The sequence below is a fragment of the Zingiber officinale genome, chromosome 8B (assembly GCF_018446385.1).
Source record: "Zingiber officinale cultivar Zhangliang chromosome 8B, Zo_v1.1, whole genome shotgun sequence".
NCBI lineage: Eukaryota > Viridiplantae > Streptophyta > Magnoliopsida > Zingiberales > Zingiberaceae > Zingiber > Zingiber officinale.
In genome coordinates, this window is record NC_056001.1 from 60,795,370 (window position 1) to 60,818,061 (window position 22,692).

A 22,692-nucleotide genomic window follows, 5' to 3' on the forward strand; every position below is an offset into this window, starting at 1 on the left:
TCAATTATGACTATAATGTGGTTTTATATTATCGATCGAAAGCCTATGAGACAAACCTTTTGCTCAAATAGAGAGACCAATTAGCTATATATATTATTAATGTAAAAACAAAAAAAAGGCAACCATACTATTATAAAAATAGGCCATGGCAACAACGAAATTAGCGATCGAGACATTAAATATAGAACTACAATTCTACTAACCACAAACATAAAAGAAAGTTTTGACTCGATTTGCCTATAAAATGATTAGAAGTCAGGCAATTCAGGTTATCAAAGCTTTTTTTTGTGTGTGTGTTCTATACTTGCATCAATAGTAGTTGTTGTATGTATAGAACACATCATTATAGACCATCAACAATAGGAGTAGATATTAGCTACCAAGGCCCATAACAAATGGATTCGAACAATGCCATCCTTGCAATTAGCTTGTTGTTCTCGATATGGTGTGCTACGTGTGTTGCCCAATCGAGCAATGTTTATAATGTGAAGGAGCATGGAGCACTAGGAAATGGCAAAAATGATGACACAAAGGTGATTTTGATCATGTCCTTTGAAACTATTCGATCGTAATTAAGTATATATGTTTAATTGTCTTCTTCATATGATCGTAGGCTTTTCAAGCGGCATGGGATGTATCTTGTGTCGTCGAAGGGAATCCAACGATACTAATCCCCAAAGGATCGTATTTGGTCGGTCCTTTACTCTTCAAAGGGCCTTGCAAAGGTGTCATGACGATCGATTTGAGAGGGCAATTGCTTGCATCGACCAACCTCAATGCTTACACTAAAAATTGGGTTGACTTCCGATACATAAATGGACTAGTGATATCGGGCGGTGGAATATTCAACGGACAAGGATCTTCGGCATGGCCTTACAATAAATGCCCAAAGAAATGGAGTTGCAAGATTCTCCCAATGGTATATAAGCTTTTCTTGTTATTTAGTTTGTTTCTTAATATCGTTCAATATTATATTTACAAATATAATTTTGGTTCTTTAATGTTCATTAAAATTCACCAGGATTAACTTGATTATTATTAATTATTTATAATAATAGTACTAGAACATCTTATTTAGGGTTCTAAATGAGCCAAATGTTCATGAGTAAATTTAGTATTTAATTTTACAAGAATTTATTTATATTCGTTCAATATACATAAAGTTAATTAAATAGATAGCTTTAAATAACTTGTTAAACTTAATGGATAAATTTAAATACATATTTAGCTCATTAATATTCCTGACCTCATTATCCATGAACAATATCTACAAACAAAACTCTATCAAACTTATAATTAAGCAAAGAAGCTTTCAAAACAAATAACAAACAAAAGTAAACATACTAAAAAATACAAAAGCTTCAAACAAATTAAGCTTGAATTAGGAACTCGATAACACTATCAAACTCAAGCCAAACTAATCATTTCAACGGTTTAATTGATTTTAGGCTCGGTTTGGCATTGTTCGGTTCGGTTAGCTTATCAAACAAGGTTGAACTACATAAAGTTTAGCTGGGTTTGGTTCGTTTACGATCCTAATTAATCTTATGAATGTATCTTTTGATGAATCTGTATATACATTTTGCAATTCGCAGTCATTGGTGTTCAGTTTTGTGAAGAATGCAAAGATCAAAAGCATTTCCTCTTTGGATAGCAAACTGTTCCACATTCATATTTTTTCATCAGAGAATTTCGATATCGAGTCTGTGACCATCAATGCCCCTGGAGACAGCCCAAACACTGATGGCATTCATGTTGCTGATTCCACCAATGTCACCATTACAGATGCCACCATTGGCACTGGGGATGATTGCATCTCCATTGGACCAGGAAACTCCAACCTAACCATCTCTAATGTGCATTGTGGCCCTGGCCATGGAATTAGTGTCGGGAGCCTCGGTAAGAACTCGGGCGAAACCGATGTCGTTGGCTTGACGGTTAGGAATTGCACCTTAAATGGCACGACCAATGGGTTGCGAATCAAGACATGGCAATCTTCTCCGACTCTGTTGAAGGCTGCCCACTTTACCTACGAGGACATCACCATGAACAACGTCTACAACCCCATCATAATAGACCAAGAGTATTGCCCCTACGTTTCTTGCACCGAAAAGGTAAGCAAACATTGGTGTTCAAAGCTAGCTCGTGTATTAACGATAAGTTCCCTTTATTGATCTTGCTTGCTATAGGATCCATCTCGTGTTCAAATCTACGATATCAAGTTCACAAATGTCAAGGGAACTTCTTCCTCGGCGGAAGCCATCAAGTTCATTTGTAGTAGCTCGTTTCCATGTCAAGGTGTGATACTAAATGATATCGACTTACATTACACCGGCGATGCAAGAGGTAACAAGACGACAACATCAACCTGTGCCAACGTTCAGGGAAAATCAAATGAGAATGTGAAGCCAAATCCATGCATTTGATCTCGAGCTCAAGATCTATCATATTCCATTGTGTCGAAATTGTTTGTATGGGCCATAACACAACAAGAATCTGTATGCATTTGTTGAGGTCAAGCTTTGGTCCTCGATGCTATGTTTGAATCAAATTTTAAAATCAAGTTGATTATTTTGTGATGTGCGATGAATAATGCAATTATCTATTAGTTATACTAAAAGCAAAGCCTTACCCTACCTTGTAAGACGTTATTTTCAAGACTCAGCGAATCCGTGACATCAAGGTGACACGACAACAACTTTGCGTCAAAGCTTCCTTTCTCAACTTGATAAGATCATAAACCTATATATCTTCTTGATGATTGTGCAAGCATTGAACCCAAACAAAGTCAGGTTTGCTTTATTGTGTGGCTTAATTAAGTTGGTTTGAGGAAATGTTCTCAGTTGGATCTTCATGAACTTGGAATTTTAAAACTTTTATATTGTTGATCAGGGAGAATTTATCAATTTAACCTTATAAAATGCCTCAACCCCATTGATCAATAATGTGTCTGATAATTGTTATATTGACCAAGATAAAATTCTGAATTTGGAACTTCAAAAATGGCCCTTAGACCAAAAAAAAAAACCACACACAAGATAACACTTGCTAATAAAGACAATATATCCAAAAGAAAACAAATTCTAATAATTGAACTTTGCAAGAATCTAAAAGTTTAATAAACAAAAATAAAATCAGTATTTGAATACAAAATGATGATTATAATCGACATCTTTCCATCTGATCGTACAGCAACCATATCCAAATGGATATCTTCAATGCAATCAGGTGATTGTATACAATGAAGAAACAAATTTTTCATCTTTTCTAATGGAATTTAGACATTGTTATAAAATCAGCATAGGAATGCCTGATATGGTGTGAACAAATAAATATATACATCTGCAATCAGGCTTCTTTGCTACCTCAGGGGGCTTACAACCCATCCAGTAATTCGGCTTTGTTTGCGAACTCGCACGACATTGTGAGACCGACTATCTAATCGTTCAAGTATTGAATAAGTTATTGATTCTGGAGTCAGCCCATGTTGTTTTAAAGATGCATGCAGCTTGTATGCTTCAGCTGTCTTCAAGTAAGCTTCAACGATTACCATAAGTTATTGAGTCGGGACTACATACAAAATTTAAATTGTAATTGAGGAGTACATGCAAATTTTCCATTCCGAATGAACTTGGAATAAAATTAATTGATAGACTAAAAAACTTTAAATATTTTCTCACTAATCAACACTATTAATAGATTTTTAAGATTTTTTATTAAAAATATTAAACTTTTAAATCATTTCTGAATGATTTATTACCCAATTTAATCTCACTAAAAAAAACTAGCATTTCCGACGGGAATACCGACGGAATCCGAATTCCGTCGATAGACTTTGTTTTTACCGATGGGATAACTCATTCCGTCGGTAAAAATAAAGTCTACCGACGGAATTCGAATTCCGTCGACAACTCTCCCTAAAAAACCCTAGCCTCGCTGTTTCCCTCACGCGCGCGGCCGGCCGACAACTTCTTCGTTCTCCCGATCCCGATCGTAGGTTAGGTTTTGTTTTTTTTTCCTTTTTTTTTTCCGGTGATCGGCAGTTGCCGCAGGCCTGCGCCCACAAGCGGCAGCGCATGCCCGCAGTGGGCTTCCTCGCCCACAGCGGGTTTCTGCGCTCGCCAGCGGTTGGCGGCGTTCGCCTTCGGTCGCCAGCCGGCTTCTGCGCCCGCCAGCGGCTGGTGGCGGCCGCCTAAGGCCTTCTGCGCCCGCCAGCGGCCGGCTGCGGCCTTCTGTGCCTGCCAGCGGCCGCTTGCGCTTGCCTGCGGCTGTGTCGGCCCGCTGCTGGTGCCGTGAGCAACTTGAAAATTATTTTTGTCTTAATTTTTTAGCTAAATTATTTTTATTTTGTAAACAAGTAGCATTTGCTGCTCTTCTTCAGTTGACTTACACATCTTCAGGTAAAATTTACTAAATTATACTGTATGTCATTTAACATGATTAAATTTAGAAATATGTTATGTTAGTATGTTAATTTATAACATAATATAGTCCGTTTGTTTGTTTTGTGTTAGTATCTTAATCTATGTTAATTTTTAGTTCTCAATATATTAGTTTTAGGTGAAAATGTCTATGAACAAAGCTTGGATGTATAATCGATTAGAAAAAGGATTTATCAAAGATGATTTTATTGCTGAAGTTGAACAGTTTGTGAACTTTGCTAAAAGTCACCCTGAATGTATGAATGGTGCTGAGTTACGGTGTCCATGTAATCATAAAAAATATCAAAATAGAGCTTTCCGTGATGATGATACTATAAAAATGCATATATGTAGAAATGGTTTTGTGCCAAATTACTACAATTGGTACTGTCACATAGAGCCTTATTTATATGAACCAATTGGACCTTTTGATGGTTTGTCATCTAGGACAACTGTTACCGCACCTAAAGCATTAATTAATATTGATATTGCAATGCACTCAATGGTTCATGATACGATGAATGTTGCAATTGATTATTCCAATATAGATAAAACACCAACACCTGAATATCAGCAACTATATGAAATGTTAAAGGCTAGTGAAAGAGAAGTGTGGAAAGGCATTTCCTCTGGTCATTCTCAATTATCAGTTACTACAAGGTTATTAAATATAAAAACAGAACATCATTTTTCAGAAAGATGTTACGACGACATTTGTCAGTTGATGTCAGAATTGCTTCCTGCTGATAACATAATGACGGATAGTTTTTACAGTACAAAAAAATTGATCAGAGGTTTAGGTTTGCCTGTGGAGAAGATTGATTGTTGTATAAATAATTGCATGATATTTTGGAATGAAGACAATGATCTGCGTGAATGCAAAATCTGTACACACCCTTGTTATAAGCATGGTACTCGCATACCAGGGCAGAAGAAGAAAAAAATAGCTTGGAAAGTGATGTATTATTTTCCGTTAACTGCTAGACTTCAACGTTTGTATGCATCTGCTGCTACAGCTTGCCATATGACATGACATCATGAGCATGAGCACGATGGAGGTATAATGTGTCATCCTTCTGATTCACCTGCATGGAAACATCTAGATGTTGCATTTCCTTCTTTTGCAATGGAACCACGTAATGTGATATTAGGACTTTCTGCAGATGGATTTCAGCCATTTGGACAGTCAGGACAACAATATGCATCTTGGCCGGTTATATTAACACCGTACAATTTACTGCCATGGATGTGTATGAAAGATGAATTTATGTTTCTTACAGTACTTATTCAAGGTCCAATCAATCCCAAAGAGAAGATAGATGTTTTCTTACAACCTCTGATTGTCGAGTTAAATGAATTATGGAATGTAGGGTCGGTGATTTATGATGTTGCAAGCAAAACTAATTTTAGATTGCATGTTGCATTATTATGGACGATCAGTGATTTTTCAGCATACTCAATGTTGTCGGGTTGGAGCACGACTGGTAAATTAGCATGTCCACACTGCATGACTGATTCTGATGCATTTTCATTACCTTACAGTGGAAAGGTGTCTTGGTTTGATAATCACCGTAAATTTTTACCACTTGATCACTCTCTTAGGCGAAATAAGAAAAATTTCTTAAAAAATATTGTAGTCAGAAAACCCCCTCCACTCCATGCTTTAGGTGAACAAATCATTGAGCAAATTGATAGTTATGGATTTCTACCAGTATCACAATCTGGTTCTGATGAGATAAATAAATATATTGTTAGGATGTGCAAGTGTGGTTGGAAGAAAAGGAGTATTTTTTGGGAGTTATCGTATTGAAAGTATCTGCTTATTCGACATAATTTAGATGTTATGCATATTGAGAAAAATTTCTTCGATGATATCTTTAACACTGTGATGAATGTGCCTGGAAGAACTAAAGACACTGCAAAATCACGCGAGGAATTAAAAGACCTAGTCAATAGACCAGAGTTGCATCAAGATGAAATAACTAATAGATTTCCAAAGGCTTATTATACATTGGACAAAGATAGCAAGCAAGTTTTATGTAATTGGTTGAAAGAAATCAAATTTCCATATGGTTATGCCTCAAATATGGCTCGATGCATGGATATGAATAGATTAAAGATGTTTGGAATGAAAAGTCATGACTGTCATGTATTTATTGAAAAACTTATTCCAGTAGCTTTCCATGACTTACTTCCTCAAAATGTTTGGCAAGCACTCACTGAATTGAGTCTATTTTTTAGAGATTTGACAACAAGGTGTATTACGATGGATGATATGCTTCGGCTAGAAATAGTCATTCCACTCATATTATGTAAATTGGAGCACATATTTCCACCAAGTTTTTTTGATTCAATGGAACATCTACCAGTACATTTACCATACAAGGCACAAATAGCAGGTCCTATGTAGTACAGATGGATGTATCCATTTGAACGGTTTTTGAGGAAATTAAAAAATAATGTTCGTAACAAAGCAAGAGTTGAAGGGTCAATATGCAATGCTTATCTAGTAGAAGAAGCATTTTCTTTATACTCATATTATTTTGTTGATAGTGTGCAAACAAGACATCGCAAGTGTCCTAGAAATCCCGATGATGGTTGTCAGCCGATAGATCCATCGATGCTTTCTATTTTTAAGTTTCCTAGTAAGTTAATGGGTGCATCGCTTGCTAGATGGTTAACCGAAGAAGAATATCATGCTGCAAGAACATATATCCTCTTAAATTGTGAAGAGGTCAAACCATACATAAAGTAAGTAAACTTCTTAAATCAAACATTTATCCTTTTCGTTTAATTATTTTGCTTGATATCCCAATTTTAATATAATTACTTATTTTCTCAGCTTATGCGAACAACAATTATATCTACAAAACCCATCAATTGGTGCAAGTGAGGTAGTTACAAAGTTAGAGACCGAATTTGCATTGTGGTTTCAAATATATGTAAGTTAGAAAATTTATGAAATTTTTGAGTTCATGTTTATTAAGAAGTGTACTAAGAAATGTTACTTATTTTTATAGGTGAAAGACCGTAAAATATCAAATGTGCAAGATGATAGGATAATGAATATTGCATCAGGACCCCTTCATAAAATAAAGATGTATTCTGGTTACTATGTTAATGGTCTTAAATTCCACGTGGCACAACGAGATTCACGGAGATTAACTTATAATTCTGGTGCTTGCATCAAAGGATCTGTGGACAACAATAACACTGAATTTGATTACTATGGTAGACTTGACGAAATCATAGAGATTGAATATCCTGCATTACCAATAAAGAGGTGTGTGTTGTTCAAATATTCATGGTATGATCCAACCCCAAGAATAGGTACTAGAATTCATCCAAATTATAATTTAGTTGAAGTTAATGCAAATAAAAGATTCAACAAGTTTAAGCCTTTTATTTTCGGAATACAATTGCGGGTCAAGTTTTCTATCTTGAATACCCTATGAAGAGAAGAAGATCTAGTGAATGGTTGTCTGTTTGTCGAATCAAGCCTCGCTCGGCCATAGAGATGCCGAATATAATCACTGCTCAAAACCATGATGCATTTCAGAATGATGAAGTGGAGATACATTCAGTTGATTTACAACACCAATCTACTTCTCAATTACTTGTAGATGCTAATGACATTTACGAAGAGATAGATGATTGGGAGATGTCCAACAGTGAGGATGAAGTTGAACTAAGCTCATCTAGCAATGAGGACATAAAAACTGTTAATGTAATAATGCTTAAATATTAACATTATTATTTTCGTCGGTAAGTAATGTTTCCATAATGTTTTGTATTTATATTATCAGGTTTTTAGACCTTATTATGATGTGTTGCAATGTTATTTTACAGATATTATCATGGCAGAGCAGCAGCCTGTGGCACCCAGTGGCCACAAGGTCCGTACCGTTGTCAGGGACTCGTAAGTATATTGTCTTATTAATTATTCAAGTTTATATATAACATTAGTTATAATATACTTCTCATAACTTAATATTATTTTGTGCAGGTTCACTCTAGATGGGCACAGAGTTGCCACATATATCACTGCAAAACTCAAGGAACGAGTTAGCACGTCTGGTACTATATGTAGGCATGTAGACCAGGAGATGAAGCTATTTTATTATAATGAATTTATGGTAAATAAATTTAATATATTTAATTCACATTCTATAATATAGTTATCAATTAACTAAATGTTTAACTTATAATTACAGAAAAGATATACATGGGTGGACGGGCAAGAAGACCAATTTAAAGCTACATGGAATACTTACTGTGTCAAACTCTACAGAGATCATATGTATTATATGAGAAAGAAGGACACTAGGCCTGCGTATGTTTTGGAGGCGATATGGAGTGCATGGACGACCACCTGGGCTGCAGAAAGGTGGCAAGCTAATGCCAAAAAGGCAAAAGAAAATAGGAATACAAAGCCAGGTGGCCCAAGCACCGGAACCGCTCGGCATACATCTGGATCCAGATGTATTGTTGAGCATACCATGGATCTGGTGGGTATAATTTAAAATTATACTTTGTAACAAATTTTGTATTTATTGCCAACCTTGTATTGTTGAGCATACTAATTTTTTCCCTAATTTTTTGAATGTAGGAACGTGAGTTTGCCCGACAGCCTACATGTATGGAGATTTTTCTGAAGACCCACAAGAAGAAGGATGGATCATTTGTTGATTTTCGATCTCAAGCTCTACATGTAAGATAATTAACTTTATTACATTTGCTCATTTCTATCTTGATTAGTAATTAGTAATACAGATCAAATTGGATATTATATTATTTTTTATACAACAACAAATGACAGAAAGGGTGGCTCAGGCATCTCAACCATCAGCAGAGGGTGGAGAGTCACAGTCTTTATCCACCGACGATCTAAATGAGATTTATTATGATGTTGTCGGTGGAAGGACAAAAAAACTCCACCCTCTACGGCCTTGGCTCTCAGGCCAAAGTGACATTTGATCGTTTGAGGAATCTAGTAGGTCGTGCTAGTTCCTCTTCTTCTAGTGAGATGCAGTCTTTAAGACTTGAAAATCAAGAACTGTGGTCTCAACTGAAATCAATGAATCTGAGGATGGCTGATATGGATCAATGGAGAGCTGATGAGGAGAAGAAGAGAGTTGAACGTGACAAGAGTAATGAAGATCTCATGGCCCAAATGCGGGCGATCGTGGCTTCTTTCACCCCAGGCATCACAGGGTTCTGAGTCACAGAAGACTCAAGATCCATCAGACGATGATCGTTAGCTTTTTTGAGGTTTGTTCAGCTACACTTTAGTTTTTTATTTATTATATAGAACGTGAGCCTGTTTTGATATTATAACATGTTTATTTCTAAAGGTTTTATTACTATATGTTTCAGGAGTCACGTTCAGTCCTATTTACATATTGGCTCTTCACTACATCATTTGCTCACTTTTGTTCAGGTATTATTTCATATAAAATTCTTAATACATATATATGCAAACTGTTTATTTATACCTCATTTTGTATTTGCTTTTTTACAGGATTTTCTTTATGACTTCGCGTTCTTGTATTATTTGGACTACATTTTAGTTCGGTATGTATTATGTAAACTCGATTTTAGATATGGATATGTGTGGAATATATATTCTGTAGATTTGGTTAGCTATGGATTGTATGGAATATGATTTTTTGTGGATTTTATTAGTTTGTGATTATCATATGATAGATATATGTGTGTGGATTATATTTGATGTAGATTGTATTTGTTGTGTGTATTGTATGAAACCATCGATTGTGATGGTTTGTTTATATATTTGGAAAATGAATATGGGAATAACGTGTAAATGGAATGAATCTGTCAAATTTTTTTTGATATCCCGTCAGAATACCGACGGAAATCGTTCCGTCGGTAATTATCGAAACTTAATTTCGATAGGTCACCGACGGGAATACCGACGGAAACGCTTTTTCCGTCGGTATTATTGCAATTTCCCGACAGAACGTTTAAGTTCCGTCGGGAGTTTCCTATTATGTGGTGAGGTGTAATGTTGAAACAATACCGACGGAGTTTAATTTCCGTCGGTATAATTACCGACAGAAACTAAATTTCTGTAGGTATAAAATACCGACAGAATTATGTTTTCGGTCCGGAATGCTGGCCGGCGGATATTCTACCAACGAAAATTATTCCGTCGGTATGACCATGTAGCGACGGAAGGCCAACGGATATTTCCGTCAGTAAACTTGTTTTTTTTGTAGTGTCTAAAATTGACCGATTAATATAGAAAACTTCCAATCAATGTAAATTAAAATTAATTTTATAAACCTCATGCTCTTTAGATTCATAATATAAATGTCTCTGGGTTAAGATGCTATGATAAGATATTTAAGTTGTTTTCCAAACATTTAGGATTTGAACTCAAGTTATATCGTATTTGTACGAGAATTTTTCTTCTAAATGAGGGCATTATCAAAAAATGCTGGGCTTCTGAATTGATCAGTATTTTTCGATTTATCTTAATGATCGATAAAAATTTTTTATGCAATTGAATCGGTCATCCCTGCAATTATCATAATATAAATGGATAGCAGTAAATTTTTAAATGGACAAAATAAAATTTTTGAGATTGTTATAGAAAGAAGGAGTAGGATATATTTTTAGAATTGTGAAAATAGATAAGCGAGATGAATACGATTGGAGTCAAAAAGATTATCATTCATCCCAAATGATATTATCCTCGATATCATGATAGAATATAGATAATAAATATAAAAATGTCATACAACAACTTTTTTTTTTTTTTTATCCTTTTGAAATTATTCCAATTGAAATAAGGACTCATATAGGTATCTATTGTGCCTATCCATGGGGGCGGCAAGATGAATAATACTGACAGTAAAAGATAAAATCATTATCTCGACGATTCCTCTAAGATGATTTCTTATTATGGAGATAAATTATGTTCAATAATAACTTAGGGAGTTGATAGGTATTTTACAGAATCGACTCTAGGCCTATTATATTAAAAATATGATTACGCTCTCTCAACATTCCTTACCGTCCCTCTCCCGATTTTAAAAGAAAAGCTGCCGTCAAACACTCATGGCCGAGATGAATAATATTGAAAGTCACTCTCGCGGTTGCGTAAAACACTGTAATTTTTGTTTTTGCCCCCACCAATTTTTCATTGTCATATAAAAATATTTATTGTTGTTGTTTATGCAAATTGTTTGCCTATGTGCAGCAGAGCAATCAGGCAAAGCTCATGGCCGAGGAGGAAATGGAATGGGCGAAGTGAAGGGCATTCCCGGCATCCAGCGACCGCTCTGCCCCACGTTCGCGGCCCCAGAGCAAGCTGTCTCCTTCGCCGACGGTATCCTTAGGCAGCTGAGCCCTCCCCTGGGAATTCCCATGCACTCGATCGGAGGCCTCTGCATGTTCCTCTCCGGTATGCAGTTGCCGGAGAAATCAAATCCCACGTTCCTGAAGAACAGCCCGTCGCAGTCGCGGCTGAACCCAGTGAAGAAGTTGTAGGAGACAGTTAGGTTCAGGAGGCTCCTCAGGTCGCAGACCAGCTCCGGCAGCTCCCCCGAGAGCATATTATGCGCCACGTTAAGCACCTCGAGGTCGGACAGGCATGACATCGAGCTGGGAACGTGGCCAGCGAGCGAGTTAAAGCTCACGTCCAAGACTTCGATGTCAGCGAGGAAGCCGATTCCCTCAGGAACGCAACCTGTGAGCTTGTTGTTGAGGAGCAGAACCTCCCTGAGCCCGGAGCCCATGTAGCCGAAGCTGGCAGGGATGGAGCCGGAGAAGTTGTTGTTGGCCAGTGTGATCACGGAAGCAGGGGAGGCCCAGAGGTTCATGGGGATCTGTCCTCCGAACTGGTTGTTGTTAAGGAAAATGGCATCCAGTTCCTTGACAAACAGCTCGTCCGGGACTTCACCGGAGAAGCTGTTGAACCTGAGGTCAAGGTAGAGGAGGCCGGGGATGTGGAGGGTGGGAATGGGGAAGCCGCCGGAGAACTGATTGTTACTCAGATCCAGCTCTACGAGGTACAAGAGCTCCCTGAAGGAATCAGGGACGGTGCCTGACAACCTGTTGCTGTTCAGATGGAGGAAAGAGAGATGGGCGAGGAGGGAGAGGTCCTCGACCAGGGCGCCCCGGAGGCCGCCATGGTTGAGGTCTATGCCTGCGACAACAGGGAAGGGGGAGATGCCCTCAGGGTCCTGGGAGCAAACCACACCTCCATAGGAGCAAACGTCGGGGCCGACCCAAGAGCTCAAGATTGCCGACGGATCCTCCATGATCGCCCGCTTCCAAGCCTGCAGAGCTCTGTATTCTCGGCTGGTTGCTGGGACGGCGGCGGCGCCGCCTTCTCCGTTGAACCAGAAACCAAATCCACCTCGACTGCTAAGATCGAAAGCTGAGGCCCTCGAGGAGAAGAGGAAGAAGGCAAGAAGTAGAAGAAATGCTTGCTTCATTATCCTGCTTCTTCTCCTCGACAAGCAATGCATGCACGACTTCACAAGAGATCCTTCTGATCATCTTATGAGCAAATCAATCAGTGGCTGCTTCTGTTATCTCGAAGTGCCTTGTAACTGGTTCCCACGAGGGCATGTATGAATGATGTTCCATAGTCTCACGATTTGTGGAGCTCCTGCAAAGTGAGAAAATGCTTTTTGAGCATGCCTTGTTCACTAGTTGAGTGATGATGATGGTGAGACGACATGGAAGGTCCCAAACTGTGTGGTTCTCTTCTCTAGCTTTGACTATTTTATTGTTCTTCGAGTATTGACTGTCGTAGTATTTGTGAAGGAATTTAGAAAATATCCTTTAATTTAAATTGTTAGTAAAGCCGGATCAGTTGTTATTGGTGTTGATGGGGAGATGCTTATGATACTCTTATTGTACGTGATCAAGAGAATGGATCCTCACGTGGTGTTGATGAACGGCGGTCCCTGAGTCGATATTTCGGTATTTTAAGTTTTGCGCACACTCAGACAAGCATATGAAATGTTAGAGATCAAATATCAGGAAAAAAGTTCCCGGCGCAAGCCCTCCGATGCTCAAGTCAGGTACTTTTTCTCTGGAAAAATAGTGTACGAAGGAAAAAGAATCGTAGAAGACAAGTGCGAATGTGCAAAAGAGCGTACCTTCTCAAGGGAGAGAACCTCCCTTTTTATATGACCGTGCGTACCTCTGGAGACTGATCGATGTAAGAAAATGTCAAGTGTCAGGACCTGTTAGATGATGGAGGACGTGTGACACCTTACCATGGACCAAAAGAAGGTTTCGTTCGCAGATGATCATAGACCATTAAATATTCCCTGACATGCAACAGTTATTCTCTGACAGGTAGTTACGATTCTCTGATCTTGTTGTCGTCTAGCGCCTTCTGTCTCGCTTGGGTTTGACTAGGGGCAATTCGGGATGATCTATCAGGTATAACACCTAGCTTGAGTTTTAATGAGAGGAGCGAGTTGTGGTGAGAGTCTCATCTTCCCTTTTGGATTGCCCAAGAGCCGACTGGGAGTCGGCCATTACCCCCGGTCACACCCCATGTCTCAGATATGGGATCCTGATCTATAAGCACAATATCGGGAATCATGCGGTTGATGATGTCAGGTGGTCCCACTTTTTCTTTCTCTAACTGCTGACTGTCACGTCCTCCTGACTTCTAACTGCCATGTCCCCTACCATTATGCACTGTATCACAAACCTCCCCTCCAAGTTTAGTCGAAGGAGGTTCAGGTCTGACTGACTAGACCCAGACCCTGGTTTCATTTATTTCGCCATTATGACTCTAAATGCTGCTCCTTTTCCCAGATCCTCGGTTATGTAATCTGTTTAATTACTCAATCAATCTAGGAGGAAGGGTCACTTTAACTTTTGCATAAGTTGCCTTTTCTTTTCCCTCTTCTTTAAAAGGAGGTTGATCACCATCCCTAGAGTCGTACTTTATTTCTACTGATGTCCCTTAATCGTGGATCTAAATTCTGAGTCGAATGAGCTGTTATGTCTCCGTCAACAATTGGATCAGATGACTCAACTGCTTGCCCAAAGGGGTACGGCCTTAGCCGAGGTGACGCAAGATAGAGATCTTCAATCTTCTCTTCGTCGAGAAATTGAGGAACTTTAGTTAGCCGCTAAATCTCGGGTTCGGGATAAGGTGGTGCTGAAATAGAAAACATATTCAGACTTGGAAAGTCAAGCCCAATTCCTGATCTATTTGAAAAAAAAAACACACCTCTTCCATATCCCTTCTTCAAGAAGAGAATTGGATCATAGATGAAACTATTACTCAGCAACATCACATTATTCAGTCGACTAAGGCTGAGCTGACACAGGCTCGAATCCATCTGGAGCAGGCAGGTCAAGCGGAATACTTTTGCTCAAAGTGTCGATCGACTGCTGATATTGGAAGAGAACTCTGATCGCTTAGATATCTTAAATGCAAAAATGAGCTTTTGAGGAGTGTCTTCTGTATTTTATCAAGTAAATGTAAATCTGGTTGGTTTTCTGTCTTTATTCATGTTTCTTTTTTCCTTTCCTCCCTAGCACTTTCTTACTTTATGCAGACCCTGAGAGGGGAAGGGGGGGGGGGGAAGAGGGTTAGTGAAGGCTCTGCTTGCTGATAACTTGCTCAGGAGCAATAGTGTAGAAAGTTGACCCATGAGTTGTTAAGTGCGAGAGTATGCTCGCTTATAATTCGCACTAGGGCACAAGTCTGAAGGCGTGAGAGCATATTCACTTATAACTCGTGTTGAGGCAAGAGTCTAGAGAGCATGCTCACTTATAACTCACGCTGGGGAGAGAGTCTGGAGGCGTGAGAATATGTTCACTTATAAGTCGTACTGGGGCGAGAGTCTGGAGGCGTAAGAGCATGCTCACTTATAACTCGCGCTTGGGCGAGAGTCTGGAATCCCAATAGGGAGGTCGTCGGGTCATGAGAGCATGCTCACTATTCCTGTCAGGAAGCCAAGAAGACGGACCTGCCGGTGGGCCGTATCTAGAAAGTTGACCGCATCCCCATGACCCGGTGGCGAGCTATCTTCTGCGTTGACCAAGTCATCCGAAGTCCTCTGGTCAACAGTACATGTATCCAACGATCGAGTTACCCCGGTACCCCGATGCTTGAGGCGGATCCCACAGATGTATAAGCAGTTGAATAATAGCAGAATAATGAAATAAACATAAGAGGAGTACGGTGACGTACCCTGGCCCCGTGGGGGGACGCCCTCGGGTGGATCGGTGAACTGGTAGTGAAGCTGATCGAGTCGTTGTGCCCCGGAATAGTGGATGCATCTGAGCTGACCGAAGATGGCCTAAGGCGACGGCGAGATCTAGCTACTACTGTTCGCAGCCTAGGCGACTGGCATACGACGGAGGAAGGAGGCGTCAGAGGTTGGCTGGGGCGACCTTAACGCCAAAGACGAGCTCGAGTTGACCGCCGGCGAACGAGTAGGGAGAGGGAGAGGTATATCCAAAGCAAGCGAAGTCGGCGGCATGCATGAGGGGGAGAGTAGGTGGGAAGAAGTGGTTGGTCCGCCGTCACCCTCGGAGGCGGCGCCCAAAGATGAAGAACAGGTCGTTCCTCTTCTTGGTGGCGGCGGAGCCCCAAAATGGAGCCCCTCTCTGTTCTTGGTGAACAGTGCCACCATTAAAAACCAAACCCTTAAAACCTCAAATGACCAAAATGCCCCCCTCTTTCTTCTTAATTCCTACCAAATCCTAAATGCTACATCCGCATCACAAGCCTCCTCTTCAAGTTTAGTCGAAAGAAGTGCGAGTCCAACTGACTAGACCAAGCCCAAAACAGAATCGTTACCGAACGTGAAATCAGATCACTGGGCTCGTCTTATCACGTCGAACGAGTAGTTGCGATGATGTTTTGCAAGTGACTCAAGTAGTATCGCGCGAGCGACGAGAAATAGTGTGGTCCAGGCAGCGGAAATAATGTTGCACCGACAAAAAGGCGAGAGATCGAGCCGAGGGCGCGATCGAGAAGGTGCTGATCCTGCAACCGAAAAAATATGAACCGAGTAATCGAGAGCGTCGCGTGAGAGATGGTAGCGATGTTGAGCGAACTACGAGAAATAATACCAAGTCGACAACCGGACTAATGTCGAGCGAGCCGCGAAACGTCAAGCGAGCGACGAGTAAGATGATAGTAGACCGAGCGATCGAAAGGATGTTGATCAGGTGGATAGACGCCGGGCGGATGATGCTGAGCGCGCGATGTCGGGCGTGCAACCTAGCTAAAGCGTGCGGTTGAACGAACGACCAAGCGATACCGGCCGGATGACTATGAGAGTACTGATCGAGCGGCCCACAGAATGTCGAACGGGCGATCCTAAAATGTCAACCCGGCAATCGAGTAGTACTGAGTGGGATGATGCCGAGCGAGCGCATCACCTGTGAGCTGAACGGAAGTATAGCCTGGGAAACGAAGGCACCCGGAAGCGAAAGTTTTTAGCCGAGCGGGCATAGAGCCTGTGAGATATACTGGTTTGAAACCAGTGGACACTCTTGTCCATGATTATTAAAGATGGCCCGACCCCGAATGGGAGAGATATGAGATACGATAGGCTGGCCCGCGACCAGTGAAGACTGCTTGATCCCGAACGGGAGAGATAAGTGCTCGTGAAAAATTGCTCGACCCCGAACGGGAGAGATAAAATATCTCAAGTTGGTCCGAGACCAGTGACACCTGCACAACCCCGAACGAGTAAGATAAATGCTCGTGAAGACTGCTCAACCCCGAACGGGGGAGATAGAATATTCGATAAGCTGGTCTGTGAAGACGGGGGTTTAACGTCACCGCTCGTTGATCTTCAAACCGGTTGTTTATAGTCGCCAGTTCGACTTTGGGGTTTAACATCACCGCTCGATAGTCTTCAAGCCGGGTGTTTATAGTCGCCGGTTCGACTCTGGGGCTTAATGTCACCTCTCGACAGTCTTCAAGTCGGGTGTTTATAGTCGTCGGTTCGACTCTGGGGTTTAACGTCGCCGCTCGACGGTCTTCAAGCCGGGTGTTTATAGTCGTCGGTTCGACTCTGGGGTTTAACGTCGCCGTTCGACGGTCTTCTAGCATAACTCAAACCTGGTCGATCGGCACGGGGTCTTTGACAATGAGTTCATGGCTCAGATAATATACGCCCAGCTGATTGACACGGGGTCTTCGACATCAAGCCCGTGGCTCGGATAATATACGCCTGGTCGATCGGCACGTGGCCTTCGACATCGAGCCCGTGACTCAGATAATATACGCCAGGCCGATCGGCACAAGACCTTCGACATCGAGCCCGTGGCTCAGCTAATATACACCCGGTCGATTGGCACGGGGTCTTCGACATAGAGCCCGTGGCTCGGATAATATACGCCCGACCGATCGGCCCAAGGCCTTCGACATCAAGCCCATGGCTCGGCTAATATATGCCCGACCGATCAGCATGGAGTCTTCGACATCGAGCCCGTGGCTCGGATAATATACGCCCGGCCGATCGGCATGGGGCCTTCGACATCGAGCTCGTGGCTCGGATAATATACGTCCGGCCGATCGGCACGGGGCCTTCGACATCGAGCGCGTGGCTCGGATAATATACGCTCGGCCGATCGACACGGGGTCTTCGACATCGAAAGTGTGGCTCGGATAATATACACCCGGCCGATCGACACGGAGGTCCTCGATCGAGGAACTAGGGCAGATCATATAACTGAAAGAGAAAAGATAAGGCAAAAACTGGCCGAGGTCATGAGGATGGTAGAATTTTCCGACATCGTCCATCTTCACGTTCCAGATCAGGTGCGTTCCCACAGACGTCGCCAAATATGTTCATGTCGGGAAGCTGAGAAGACGGACCTGTCGGTGTGTCGTGTCTGGAAGGTTGACCGCATCCCCATGACCCGGTGGCGAGCTGTCTTCTGCGTTGACCAAGTCGCCCGAAGTCCTCTGGTCAACAGTACCTGTATCCAACGACCGGGTTACCCCGGTCCCCGGTACCCCGATACTCTTCATGAGGTAGGGTGCTCCTGCTTGCAACTTTTGGAGGCATACAAGCTTCACCCCCTGGGGTCTGATGACCATCCTTATCCTCCTCCCGCCGGCTTCATGACTTTCTTCAAAAATTAGCTTCTCAGCGGTCTTCACTTTCCTATCCCTACCTTCTTTTCTTCTTTGAGCCAGTATTTTGGTATTTTCCTATCACAATTTGCCCCCAATGTCTTCCGCGCTATACATGGAATGATGATTCTTTGTCGCATATATCAAATCCCTTTGACTCCATAACTTTTCCACTATTTATATTCCCTCAAACGCTCAGAACCGGATATTTTCATGGTGCAATCTCAAATCGGATATAAGTTCTTCGAAGGAATGTCTTCTTCCAATAAGGGTTGGAAGTCTTGATTCTTCTATGTCCAATTGCTTGAACCTGTGTCTTGGCCTGTTGAATGGTGTCACACTTTTCCAACTCCCTTCGAGCTAAGGGACCATCAGCATCGACCAGACTACCTCACGACTTCTTAGAAACTGGAGGGAGTGCAACTTCGGCTTTCCTCTCTGCTGCGAGAGAGTGTGTTGTACACTTTTGGGCTTAGCCCCATCCCGACACCTTTGAGCGCTCCTTTTGGTAAGATCCAATATCTCTCATTTTAGGTCTTCGCTAACTGAGGCATCTTCTTTTTGCTTGTAGAAGTCATCATGTTTTGCGCTTTGACGCTCGACTCCTCTGCGATGCACAGCGAGATTCTGCGGAAGCTAGGTCGAGAGATCATGGTAGGCCAGGAAGTTCCTCAGGCTAACGCCTCAGCAGAGGCTTCTTCTCAATAGTCTGGGGATCTTGAGGCACCTGGAACTGAATCCATCCCCACCGAGGTAGCTGCTGGCGAGAGGGCTCCTTCTCCAACTCTTGAGCAGCGTTTACGCCTTCGTCATAAAAGGCGACATGTTACCCCATCAGTCCAGTCTTCACCTTAGAGGCTACCTACGTCTTGGGAGTCCTCCAAAGCCAAACCCCCTGCCCAAGCGAGCACTCCCCTTACCACAGAGGATGTGGCCTCTTCTCCTGTTCAAGTCTTCGCCCCAGAACAGACCCTCTCCTGAGCGGAAGACTAGCCCGAGGCTTCTACGCCTTCCGCTCTACCATCCTCGAGCCAACTACCCACTTCGGCTCCTGCTCCTTCTTCTCGTCCTAAAGAGCGCTTCAAGAGCCGGTGTGCCTTCACCTCTTCCTTCCAACTGCCCTCCTTACAAGTGTTGGGCTCCAGTCCTTCCACCAGCATATCTCCCAATTGTGGTCAGGTGTAACTCTATGGGGCTCTGGCTGACTCATGGAAAAGCACCACCGACCAGGTTTTGGAATGCCCCCAACTGGAGTTGGTTGACCTATTCTCTCAACGGCTAGTATTGGTGAGTTTTATCTGTTTCTTTTTTGTGTCTTTGAAATACTGCTAATTCTCCTTCTGCTCTTGACAGACCTGTGTCAAGGGGCTAAGCCTCTCACAGTACGTGACCGGTCCACATTGGGAGAATGAGTCCTTGAGGGCTCGTATTCAGGAGATGACGTCTTCTATGACCGCCAGCCGTGTTTTTTACCTGACCACTACTGACAACCCAATCCAGTCTTATTTGCATACTATTGAGGAGAAGACCCAAGCCGCCAGAGGCATGACTCATGCAGAAACAGAGAAAGTACAGTCCCTGCAGACCGTCCTAAAGACTAGCGAGTCCAAATTTAAGTATGAGGGCTTGCGGCGTGACTAGATCTTAACTGACCTAAAGGAGAGGGAAGCAGAGGTGATCACCCTCTCTTCGTAACTGTGGGAGTTCCAAGAGGCGTACAACTCTCTTGGAGAGGGACCTGCCGACCAAAAAGGCATATCTATCAGCTGGCGCTGATCAGGAGGTTGCCCTTCAGAAATAGTGGGAGGCGTCTCAAGCTGCTTTCAAGTCTCTCGAGATGAACTTTCAGTGACTAAGGTAGAGACCACAGCCACACGCCTAGAATTAACTGAGGCACAGGCTGAAGCCCTCAAAGCTGGGGAAGAGCTGAAGGATTATCAAGAGGGCGAGAGCTCTCGTCTGACAGCTTACAAAGGCTCCTACCTAACCTCCAAAGAGTTCAGGACGAAGATAGGCAACCGTATTGATCAAATGATTTGCTATGGTGGCGCAGGGGCCTTGTTGTAGCTGCAGGAGCAAGGCTTTCTCCAGTCAATTCCTCCTGATACCTTCCTGGACTAGGCCCGTCTCTTGAAAGAGCTCCTTGACGAAGCATTCCCCTCCTTTGACTAGTCTGTATTCACCTTGAAACTCTCTTCTTTTTTCTAACCAGGGTGTAAGGTCTCACCTCTTTCTGTAGCCTGGGAAATTATGAAAAATATATGATCGCGCAGACTACTCGTATGAAGTGCATTGCTTACTTATTATGCTCGCCCAAGGCCTATGCTCCTTTCATCTTATATGTTTGAGTAGTTTGTTAAGTGTTTATCCCTTTTACAGGTGCTTGGTCAACTTAAGGCTCAGTTAAGTATCAGGGACCTACTAGTTTGATATCTAAGTAGGCTTTAGTCTAGGGTTTTTGCTTGGTTAGGTCGGGTTAGCTTAACACTTATGCAGGCGTCAGGGCATGCGTCCGTGAAGGTCACTTTACCTAATTGCGCATCTATCCTGACTGGTCGATTCAATCCCCCGACCGACTTTAGCGATTTAGCTGCTTGATTAGTCACGAGTTTGATTAGTCGCGAGCCACCATACTCTAGGGTCCCTAGTCGAGTTTCGCGATCTAGTTACTCGATTAGTCGCGAGCCACGATACCTAATAGCCCCCTTGCAGGTCCGAGGGAGAGCTACTGTAGCTTCGCCTATTCGCGAAGCCACGACAACTCCTTATCCCCTTTTTACCACCTGTCCCACACCCTAGCTTTTTCTGACACGACCTCTGAGAATAATTTTCTACGCTGATCCTATGGCCAGTGTTGCTTTTAAGCCTATGGCTGAAGCCAGCTACCTTATGTATGGATCGCATGATTGGCGCTGATAACGAGGCCCTCTGTGGCCCTCTGCGTCTCCCTTGACAACTATAAATATCCTTCTCCTACCGCTCCACTGAACTTTTTGCCTCTAGCTTAAGTCTTCCTCTTATTTATATTACCTTCTGTGTTCTGACTCTTCTGCTTTATGTTTGTAACTTCTCATGGACTCCCCTACGCTTGCATACGTTCATGAAGTCTCGACCTTCACCAGTGTAGATCTGGATGATCTCCGCTTCAAGTATGAAGTCCCCATAGTGATGCACATCATCATACCCTCTGAGGTTCATAGGATCTCTTCCCTTCCGGCGAGTTATGTGACTTTTTTCAAATAGCAGTTTGTTGCCGACCTCCGTTTTCCTATCCACTCTTTCTTCTCTGACGTGAGTCGTTACTTCCGCATTTTTCTTTGTCAACTTACTTCCAATTCCATGCAGATCTTGTGTGAGTTTATTCTCCTTTGTGAAGTGTGTGACGCCCCTGGGACTCCTCGTCCATTCCACTACTTCTTCATCCCTCATCACCATAATGAGGGTCTTTTCCGTCTCCAAGCTCGTACTCATACTACCTTCTTTACTCCCCCCATCCTCGGAATCAGAATGGAAGGATAAATATTTTTTCCTATGTTTTCCCATCGTCGTGGAGTGGCCTACCCAGTGGTGATCAACCCTTTATTTGGCGCCCTATCTGGGGGATTATTGGGCAAACCCCAACTTTATGGAGGCATCCGCGCAACTGGAAGGTTGGCATTTCAACTTGCTCATGCTTCTGACGGAAGATGTGCTATTTCTATTCAGGTTGAGCCGTATGTCTTCAAAGCTACCGCATTCTCTAGGTAAGGATTACCCTGCCCTGACCTGCCTTCACCATCTTATTCTGATTATGGTGCTTTCTTGCAACAAATACTTTGACTTGAGCATCCCTGACCAGGCCTCTCCCACTAAAAGATTTGGAAATAAACCGTCGAGGACGCATAATTTTGGATAGGCGGGGTCTTTCACATTTTGCTTTGCCCGCTCTAGGGGCGGCTGCCCCAACTATTTCTCGTCTCATCGCTTAGGCAACCCCCTATGTTCATTCTGTTCTTGAACCTATAAGGTGCACTCCTCCAATTCCTCCTACTCGTCGGCCCCTGACTTCATCAGAGGAGTCAGATTCGGATGAACAACCGCTTTCTCGGCGGCCTAGACGCAGACTTGCAGAGTCACGTCCGGTAGTCGAAGGGCCCAGTTCGACTCAAGCACCCAGGTCGACTC

General features: G+C 42.5%; 2 protein-coding genes across 2 annotated transcripts; one reads left to right on the plus strand and one right to left on the minus strand.

Moving 5' to 3' along the window:
* Nucleotides 1–395: 395 nt before the first annotated feature.
* On the plus strand, nucleotides 396–2,426 carry LOC122013881 (exopolygalacturonase-like). The gene is made up of 4 exons (XM_042570093.1): nucleotides 396–533; nucleotides 614–919; nucleotides 1,596–2,114; nucleotides 2,190–2,426. The coding sequence occupies exons 1-4, from the start codon at nucleotides 396–398 to the stop codon at nucleotides 2,424–2,426; spliced, it is 1,200 nt and encodes a 399-aa protein (XP_042426027.1).
* A 9,041-nt stretch (nucleotides 2,427–11,467) lies between these two features.
* On the minus strand, nucleotides 11,468–13,103 carry LOC122015939 (leucine-rich repeat extensin-like protein 4). Its single transcript, XM_042573048.1, has one exon. The coding sequence runs from the start codon at nucleotides 12,917–12,919 to the stop codon at nucleotides 11,666–11,668; it is 1,254 nt and encodes a 417-aa protein (XP_042428982.1). The 5' UTR covers nucleotides 12,920–13,103; the 3' UTR covers nucleotides 11,468–11,665.
* Between the last annotated feature and the right edge of the window lie 9,589 nt (nucleotides 13,104–22,692).